General features: G+C 41.8%; 1 protein-coding gene across 1 annotated transcript in view; it reads left to right on the top strand.

Annotated features, from left to right (window-relative positions):
* LOC308382211 (uncharacterized protein) overlaps positions 1–7390 on the top strand; it is an 8616-nt gene extending 1226 nt beyond the window's left edge. Inside the window, exons 2-5 of the mRNA XM_080859904.1 lie at positions 36–85; positions 2771–3019; positions 5168–5419; positions 6378–7390. Of these exons, the coding sequence (XP_080716030.1) occupies positions 46–85; positions 2771–3019; positions 5168–5419; positions 6378–6607 (771 nt within the window). The 5' untranslated portion in view covers positions 36–45 and the 3' untranslated portion in view covers positions 6608–7390. The remainder of the gene's footprint in view (positions 1–35; positions 86–2770; positions 3020–5167; positions 5420–6377) is intronic.
* Positions 7391–10000: the final 2610 nt, after the last annotated feature.

The raw sequence follows: 10000 nt of genomic DNA, 5'->3' as shown, positions 1-10000 counted from the left end.
ACTTATTTTCTAAACAATTATTATTCTTTCTCCAGGGTGAACCGGATGATGGAGATGGTAAATGGGGGTCGTGAGGGAGTGAAGGGTAGGTACGCAAGATCTTAAAGTGCCTGTGAAGATTGTGCCACCATTGAGCATAGTAACAGTGTTCCCCTAGTGTTTCTGCTATCATCATTCATAATTGTATGGACTGCCTAACACAAACCAACAGACATGCTTAGTAAGTAGTATTTAGTTTAGTATTAGTAATTGCCTAAATATTCAGTTTTAGATTGAGATTTTGGGTCATGTAAGAACAGACCATTACATGCTGAAAATGACAGTATGCCTTATGCAGGCCATTATGTTATCGGATGTTTATGCAACTTATATATGCAATAGAGGCGTGTGTGTGTGTGTGTGTGTGTGTGTGTGTGTGTGTGTGTGTGTGTGTGTGATGTGTGTGTATGTGTGTCAAGGTATTTTCATTGACTGTCAGTAGATCAGTGCTTCGTTGTTGAAGAGAAAAGGACAGAAATGTTTTGTAACAACCTATTACAAGATCATGGTTAGAGTTATGTGAGTCCGCGGAGTCAATGGGGCGTTGGAACAGACGTATTGCTAGCGTAGTGAAATATTATCCATGGCATAGTTGGATTACACTGTAGGTATAGCGCTTTAGGTGAAGTTCTCGTGAACACACCTTATGGAGAGTACGAGTAGTAGTCGTTACATTCAGGTTTTCTTTTTTACAAATCACAGAATTATAGATTCTGAAATCTCTGCACACAATTTGACTTTGCTCTATGGTCCTTGCGCAGCACGTGGTCAAGAATCAAACCCCTCCATCATAGCATGACTTTTTTTTTTTTTTTACTTTTTACATGTTTTTACTTTTTTCAGTCCTGATTCTGAAGAATTGACCCTTCCGCGACCACTCCCCCAAAACGGTAACTGATCAATCATAGCGTAGCAACGGTAACTGAGCTCGGGACCTCAGTCAAGCGAGCCATTTTGATGAATGGAAGTCTATGAGAGAGACGTCTGCTCGAGAAAAGAAAATGAAACGTTGCGCTTATGGAGTGTGTAATACTGACAGCCGCTATCCAAAAAGGCTGGAGGGAGGGGTAACATTTTATCCCTTCCCGAAACCCAAGACCCAGAGAGAGAAATGCCTGCTGTGGATCAAACAATGTGGACGACCCCCCCCCCCCCCCCCCCATCAGCTGAATGTCAGCAACATAAACAGAAGCACCTACGTTTGTTCCAAGAAGCTATGTCGCTAAAATCTGCCCACTGCATTGAAAACGTGAGAAAACCCTTGCTTAAAATACGATTCAGTTTTACTACCTTACATGTTTGCGTAGCGGCGACTGTGTAGATAATAGAACACATAAATATAGCTATGTATGTTATGTTATAGGTATGTATGTCTATGTATGGTTGTAGCCTATATTGTATACAACTGCTTCGGCAATGTAAGTGTCATGCCAATAAAGCACCTTTTGAATTTGAATTTAGCTGGAATGAACCTGTTAGCCTTAGTATTTGACTGTCTTCAAACACGGCATGTAATGTCGTGGTTGTAGCCTCCATAAGCATATTGCAGACCCTTTTGCCTGCTTCGATCTGAGATCTTGCCGTTTTACCAAAAATTGCTTGTGATTTCTTTGGGTAGAGCTGAAATTGACACGGTTGAAAACATGTTGCCACGCCATTCATACCAATGCTGAGAACCTGGGAAACGTGAATGCTTGACTGATACAGCACCCGTTGCTAAGCGGGGTGGAGTTTGCGAAGGGTCAATTCTGATCCCATCAGATGATACTGATTAATGTTCTCACAAGAAATCTGATCCCATCAGATGATACTGATTAATTTTCTCAAAAGAAATCTGATCTCAAAAATCTAATCTAATCTCACAAGAAATCTGATCCCAAAGCAAAGTCAAGTGACGATGATGTTAACAATGCAATTGTGCAATTCTGTTTGAGAAGCCAAAACCAGAAGTATGGTGACACACACATTATTGCAGAATACTGCTACCACTTCTACTACTACTATAAGGTCACACTAAAACCAGCATTTCATCATACTACTACTACCACTACTACTTCTGCTACTATTACTACTACTACTGCCATACTGCTACTACTGCTACTACTTTTTCTACTACTTTGTTTTTCACCCACTCACCTTGTTCTGCTTGGCTTTTTCCATTTTTCTGAATTTACTTTCTTTATAAAAGCACTAACCTCAACTTTAGCAATTATCTTGGACTCCAGTCTAGGCCCCATAACCTTTACCAGACAAACCCCCCCCCCCCCCCCCCCCCCGTTTCTTTTCTAAATTCTTTCCTTAATTTCAATACAATCTTCTTGGACCTCTCATCTAAAACTCAACACTGACCCTCACCTTGAATCTAACCCTAACCCCTACCCCCATCCTAAACCTAACCCCCCATCCTAACCCTAACCTGACCCCCATCCTAACCCTAACCCCTAGTGTTATCCCCCTCTGGCTAACCCCAGTCCCGCTCATTATATCCATTTACCTTTTTACTTTCTTTTGCCCCCCCACCACATCTGTCAACTTAGGATCGGCCAGTGCATCCTGGGCCAAGGCCATACCAAACCCAATATTTCTTCATACTACTTATACTACTGCTACTGCTACTAATATTTCTACTATTGCTGGTACCAATGCTACCACTACTCATTCTTATTCTTCTCTCCTTACATTCTCACTCATCCTTTCTTTCTTTCTTCCTTTCTTCCCTTCTCTCACTCAGGTGTGGAGCTGGTGGATGGGTTTCGGGCAGAGCTGATTGAGCGCGTCAAGGAGACGCGACGGATCGCCAAGGTGCTCCTGAAGAAGGGGCTGCTGGGTAGTGAGGAGCACCGAGCGATTGTGATGGGCTCCAGCAGCCGTGAGCGCATGGCGGGGATCTTCAGGGCGGTGGAGGCAGGGGGAGTGCAGGCCTCTGGCGCCCTCTACAGGCTGCTGCTGGAACATGAGCCGGAGGTCATGCTGGAGATGGGTACTGCCTGTTTTCTCTTACTTTCTCTCTCTCTCTCTCTCTTTCTCTCTCTCTCTCACACACACACACACACGCACACACACATTCATATCCACAAGCTGCATATTGAGAAATACACACACACTCCTCAACTACTCAACACTCCCACACATGCACACACACATACATATTCACAACATAGTTCCACCAGCTATCTCGATTTTTTTCTTAGGTTGGCCGGGCAATCGTATTATGCTAATGACTAATATTTAAAAGTAAGGGCTTGTTTATCAGGGAGGGCGATGTCCACCTATAGGTACAAATCACAACCTATCTCTAAGATTAACGCATGACTAGTTTAAGTTCAAACCAAAACGCAGCGAGTTTTGAGGTGCCTAGTTATTCACTAAACACGCTGCAGCAGAACTATGTCATTGTATTATACAACGGAGGATTGCCTTCCAGCCTCTGTGAACGGTTATACTGAGCTCCCACAGCAGCCTACACTCAGTCCCTGAACCAATTAGGTCCAACATGCTGGTGAGTGTAGCAATCTGTGACAGTAAAAAGTAAGGGAATAACATAGATATCCAGAGGAAATGACCCTACTTGTGTAATAATACTGCATACTGCAATGAGCAGGGACTAAGGCGCTCTCTCTCTCACTCCATCTCTCTCTCCATCTCTCTTCATCTCTCTCTCCATCACTCACCACTCTCTCATAGTTTCTGTTTCTCAGTCATCTCTCTCTCTCACTCCATCTCTCTCTATCTCTCTCCATCTCTCTCTCCATCACTCACCTCTCATAGTATCTGTTTTTGTAAGCGGTTCAAACCAGGACTGTGTGAACAGGTGAAACCTGTTTTTTATTGTAGCGTTCTGTTCCATTTTGCAAAGACAAAGGGGGGGAAAGAATAACAATCTGAACAAAAGATCTGTTCTCTCGGAACACTTTCCGATACATTTCTTTCTCGGAACACTTTCTGTCTCGGAACACTTTCCAATTATTTCTCACCTCTTCTCCTTTCTACTCGCCATGTCAGCTCTTCTCCACTCTCATCATGTAACATCTGACATTTAACCTAAACATCCTCCCAACAAACTGCTTTGACATTAATTTGTTTATCCATAACGTTATAACAGTTTGTGCATGTGTATGCACAGGGACGGATTAACGAACGGCCCAGGGGCCCATGACCTCAGGGGGCCCCTAAGCCAGAGCCTCTGCGCAAAGTCGCTGTTATGTATCTCTTATTTGTGGTTGAAAAAGGTGTATTTTGTTAATTTGCTTATAGCTTTTATTGAGTGTACCTGTGCTGTGTTGCCAGGGGCGTAACTATAGACAATGCAGCCAGTGCATAGGGATTTCAAAGTGTCGCCAGTGTAATGCGACAGTGATCAAGGATGATTTTCTTTCGAGCTGGCAAGATATCTTATATTATATATACATTCGCTTAAAATGGCAGGGGGAAATCATCAGTAGCAATATATACGCTTATATATGCTTATCGCACATACACTATAGAAACTATAAAAGAAGCCGATTCAAATAAATTAATAATTTCTTATTTAATTTGTCATTTTTGTCACATACAGCTATGGAATGATGATTGCTGGGTAATCTGGGTATCTTTTTCGCCAATATCAAGTCTCTATATAGCTGCAGTTCAAACCAGGACTGAGTGAAGACGTTGTAAAATCTAATACCTGCAGTTCAAACCAGGACTCTGGAACAGGTGAAACCTGTTTTACACTGTAGAGTTCTGTTCCACTGGGCAAAAAAATGAGGGTTGGAAAGATAACAATCTGAACAAAAGATCCGTTCACTCGGATGACTTTCCAATTATTTCCCAGCTCTTTCCCTTTCTACTCGCCACGTCACCTCTTCTCCACTCTCATTGTGTAACCTTTGACCTTTATACTAAACATCCTCCCAACAAACTCCTTTAATGTCATTTGTGTTAACCCATCACATTACAAAATCCCACTCTAGGCATCTTTTGTTCTTGACATTAGAGTTTAGCGTGAGTTCTATACATTGTTACATTGCACACTGAATGTATATTTACAACAGTTCATTAGTAATTTCTTTTTATATTATAGCACAGTATATGGTATTGAAATATATGTTTGTTTATATATGTACTGTATGTTTATATCCTCCCTCAGAGCACGCTCAGTTTGTCTGTGAGATAAAAGAGGACCTTCTCCGGCGTCTGACACGGGCGGAGGCGGTGGCCAATCGGCTGCTAGGGGAGGGGCTACTGAGCGAGGACGCGTATTTCAGTGTCAGTGACGCCGTGGGTGAGGAGAGGCGGGCCCAGGAGCTGTGGGCGGGGCTAGAGCCGGGCGGCACGGCAGCGAAGGATGGATTCTATCGGGCGCTGCTTCACTGCCAGCCTCTGCTGTACAGAGAGCTGGGTGAGTCGCTTGTTGTTGTTGTTGTTGTTGTTGTTGTTGTTGTTGTTGCTGTTGCTGTTGTTGTTGTTGTTGTTGTTGTTGTTGTTGTTGTTGTTGTTGTTGTTGTGGTGGTTATTTTTCCCGTTTTTCTCTCCACACCTCTCTTTTCATGACCACAGTCATACTCCCAATCTGGAAATAGAGTTGGTGTTGACTTGTGTCCTTTTTTGTTTACACTGTTCTCTGTCATTAGCCCTTTCTGTTTTTGTCACTTTTGCCACTCTTTTTGCTACGCTTCCATTCACCCCTCTTCTTCTTCAACTCTCTCTTTCACTATCAACAGTATACACTCTCCTTCCGGCACTTGCTCCCCTCTCTTTTGCCCCTTCAACCTGTAGTGCATGCCCCCCCCCCCCCCCCCTTCTTTCTTTAATCCAGAAATGTTGATGGCAGGCAGACATATATTCTCTTTTGTTGAGCTACTCTCTCTGTCTCTCCCTCTCCCTCTCCCCTCTCTCTCTCTCTCTCTCTCTCTCTCTCTCTCTCTCTGTTTTATCTTTTATCTGTCTGGACACCTCTCTATTCGTTTTCTATCTCTTGTCTCATTATGTTTAATTAGAGAACTGAATGACATGAGGCTTGTCTCTCCCACTTGGCCTCTTGTCTCTCATTCTGTCTCTCTCTCTCTCCTGTCAGACAGGTACAAATGACCGCTTAGCAGTAAATTAATGTCAGTGCACTCAGTGCTGGAATCTAGCTCCCTCTTGTGGCCATACCTTGGCAAGAGCTTTGTTTTTATTTTATTCCCTCCTCTCTCTCTCTCTCTCTCTCTCTCTCTCTCTCTCTTCTGTCACCTTTTTTTCAAAAGTATTGCTGCTCAAAAGCAAAAAAAACCCAACATCTGATCGATCGATTGATCAACTGATTGTTAGATAGATTTCCAAGCTAATAGTCTTTTCTCTTTTTTTTGGCTTCACAGAAAAGGAGCGAGTGGTGAGGATGTGCGGAACAAAAGGAGGGAGCGAGGTGGACAGACTAGAGAGAAGAAGAGAAGATCTGCGGACGGAGGAGAACAAACTCCAGCTGGAGAGAGAAAAGATTAAGAGAGAGAGGGATGAGCTAGAGCGCGTCAGGAAGGAGGTAGAGAAAATGAGAGAGGAAGTACGGCAAGAGACAGAGGAGCTACAGCTAATCAGAGAAAAAAGATGAAAGAAGGATGAAATAAGAAATGCTTCAAAATAAAATCTGAAAATGTACTTGGTGCTTAAGCATTGTTTTCTAACGTTTGGGCATAATCATCTGCTGTTAACAGCTGAATGGCCTCCTTCAAGACTGCTGACTGCAGCTGGCTGTTCATCAGAAGAAGCATTGTGTTTATTTCAGAAACTTCAACAGCATTTTAATTGGATTTCAGAAACTTCAACACCATTATAACTGGATTTCAGAAACTCCACCATTTTAACTGGATTTCAGAAACTTTAACACCATTTTAACTGGATTTCAGAAACTCAACACCATTTAAAATGTATTTCAGAAAAAGGATAAGTGTAGAACATGGACAATGTATTTGTGCATTGTACCCGTTGTGATTCTAACAGTCATGGTGACTAATTTGATTTCCTCAAATGTAAAGTTGTTCTATTTTTGACACTTAACCTGTACAGTTGTGTTCCTGTATGCAACCCGCCTCCTAAGTAAAGAATCCTTGGTTTGATTCAATCCTGCCTTTAAGTTGTGTATTTGGGTCCTACCTGAACTATGTGTGAGCCACAAAACACCAAATATCATAATTACCTTTTTTCAATATCATACATGGCTGTATAAACATACTTGGAATTAATTAAGTATAACACTAGATGGCTAAGCTTTTTAACTAGATCTTTAAAACTTGTTAAAACTACACTCAAACCAATTCCACGACCCACCAGTTGAGAAACCCTGCCCTGCGCTGTGCACTGTGTGCAGTGATAGCAGACACCGCCATCGAGTCCAATGAGCAACAGCACCCTAAGGTGTCTATGAAGGGGAATGAGGAAGAATTTACTGAGAAAAATGGCAAGAATCTCATACGTGAATAATTCATTACATCTAATAGTCACACCCCCGAGATGCAAGGGAGGCACAACATCCACTCTTAGTCTGGTTTCAGTTTGAGCTGCACCAGCTTTTAGTCAGGCAAGAATCAGGTCAGTTAGAAAACAGAATTCAAGTTGACCTTTGAAGAAACTCTGCAGACTGAACAGTAGAGAAACGCCAAGTTCTTCTCTCCTTTGGGTAAGAATGGTTTTATTTGTTCACGGCCAATGAATAAGTAGGCTATGGAGAGGCCATTTTCTACAATACGTCATGTCTGATAGCTAGCCTCTGACTGGGTTAACACTCTGGACCCTAAAGCGCATTTGACTCTTTTAGGCAGTCTGCCATGCCTTGATATTTTACCTAACTAAAAACATTGAGGCAAATGTGTCATGTATGATTATATTCTTGAAGACCTCAGCAATAATAACATGAGACTAAAAGGAGTACAACTTTTTTAATTTAAATCAAACCTAAACGTACCCTTACAAAAACCTACTTTCAGCCTAACAAGCAAGCTGTGCATAAGCTTATCAATTGAACTTACATTGCAGTTCTATGTGTTTAAAAAACAGTAGAGAACGGCGCACAGTTCCTTGTAAGAGGAGAAACAGGTTTTTCAGCATAGCGTCAGTCTTTGATATAGCCTGGAGGGCTGAGGGGTGAGGGGGGTGAGGACAGCACAGGTTATCCTCTTTTAAACTGATTGTCGTAGGGGAGATGGCAAATTCTGCTCCAACTATTGGATCCTCCAGGTATACTGCATTCATTCACACTTGGCTAATCCTGTAGCAAAGAATGACACATAATCATGCCAAGGGATATTGCTCTTTACACTGTTTCCCAAATTAAAGTACCACGGCTATGAGAATAAAGCGTATTTACTGTATATGCAATTCTTGTTGTGCGTCAGTATGATGCACCTCAAGGAAGTAGCTAAATACCAGTGTCACTTCAACTGTTGCCTAAAGCGTAGGTCTGGTCTTTCACCCAGATTGCGATCAGAGCTCATCTCCAATCCTCCACATCAACCGGAGGAGAGTCTTCTTGCGGCTGTGTGATTGGGGTTGTCTTGATGGCACTCTCTGGTCTGTAGTCTATTTATTTCTAAGAAAAAAAGGTTTCGCAAATGTTAATGAAGGGTATTATGAATTTTACAGTTATTTTTATAGTTGGCTAAATTCTTGGCACTCTTGTACTACTGTATGTACGAGTATGGTAGAAATTGCAATGCAGTCAGCAATTATTTTCTGGGTAAGGAAAGATTTTCACTTTTCACTTTTCAAACTTATTGGACCATTAAAAAAGGCCTATTTTACACTTTTTTATTAAAGTAATTTAAACCAAGATAAACTAATTAATGATCTGTTTTACATTTTTGGTGAATAAATACAATAAGGGTGTAAATCCTTTTTATTGTTATTTCTTAGGAAACCCGAACTGGTTCTGGACCATAGCGATTCTGGCTTTGAGTGCATTTGCACTGCTTTTGTTGAAGCCTGCAAATCTCAGTGAAGAACATCAGGGTCAGCAGAACCATCAGGAACGTGATCAGAACCTGCCGGAAGACGCTGAGAATGAACAGAGAGGGGGGGACCCTCTGCTGAACAGGCTTGAGCTTGCGGTAAACACAAGTCCCTGTGAACGTAATGAGAACAATAAGGCCTACAGTGAATTCAAGAGAAAACATATCCTAAAGACTGACATGAACACAGATCAAAACCAATGGAAGACCTACTTAGTCCAGAATCGGCTCTGTGGCAGGGCTAGGGTGCAGACCTTTTTCAGAAAAAAAGATGCTGAAAACGTCGAGGCCATTTGCAAAGGCAAAGGCCATGTTTTTGTCAATAACCTTTGTGTTAGTGAACATGCATTTGTTGTGTTTCATGTGACGAGCAACGTGGATAATAAGCAATGCTCTTGCACTGATGTGATTGAGATTACACATCAGGTTGTTTTAGCTTGTGATGTTGTTGACAACCAGTGTGTGCCGGTTCACTATGAGCCTTATTCAAATCAGCAACCACAAAACAACAAGATATGTAAAAAATAAGATCAAGCTCTGAATGATTGATATCAACACACTAACCATTCACCATTTTCACACTAACGTTGTGATCTTCAAAATTCAGGTGAATGTGTATGAGTGTGTTTTTCACAATTTTTCTTTTCTCATGGCAAGCCGATCAGGAATTATTTATTGATTTTGACATATATTGAATGAAGTCGGATATATTACAACAAACTCTGGTATTATACAACAGTTGATACTTCAATCTGACTTCTTTCCATAAAGATTCCTTCAAAATATTCCTTCAATAATTTATTTTTGGCTTACCATAACCGTCTTACCATAACAGCTTACCATAAAGGTCTGGTTATATTGTAGCCAACTGTTTTAGGGCTCAAATACACATAAGCGTTTTTTTTTTAAACGGGACGCGAGCAAATGCATTGATTCCTATGGCACGGCGCGTTTACCGTGTGCGCCCCTTCTCCACCACGCGTTGCGTCTTTGAAGCGTTT

The sequence above is a fragment of the Sprattus sprattus genome (assembly GCF_963457725.1).
Source record: "Sprattus sprattus genome assembly, chromosome: 21".
Taxonomy (NCBI): Eukaryota; Metazoa; Chordata; class Actinopteri; order Clupeiformes; family Clupeidae; genus Sprattus; species Sprattus sprattus.
Note: the sequence above shows the minus strand (reverse complement) of the source record. Positions and strands in the feature narration are given on the sequence as shown.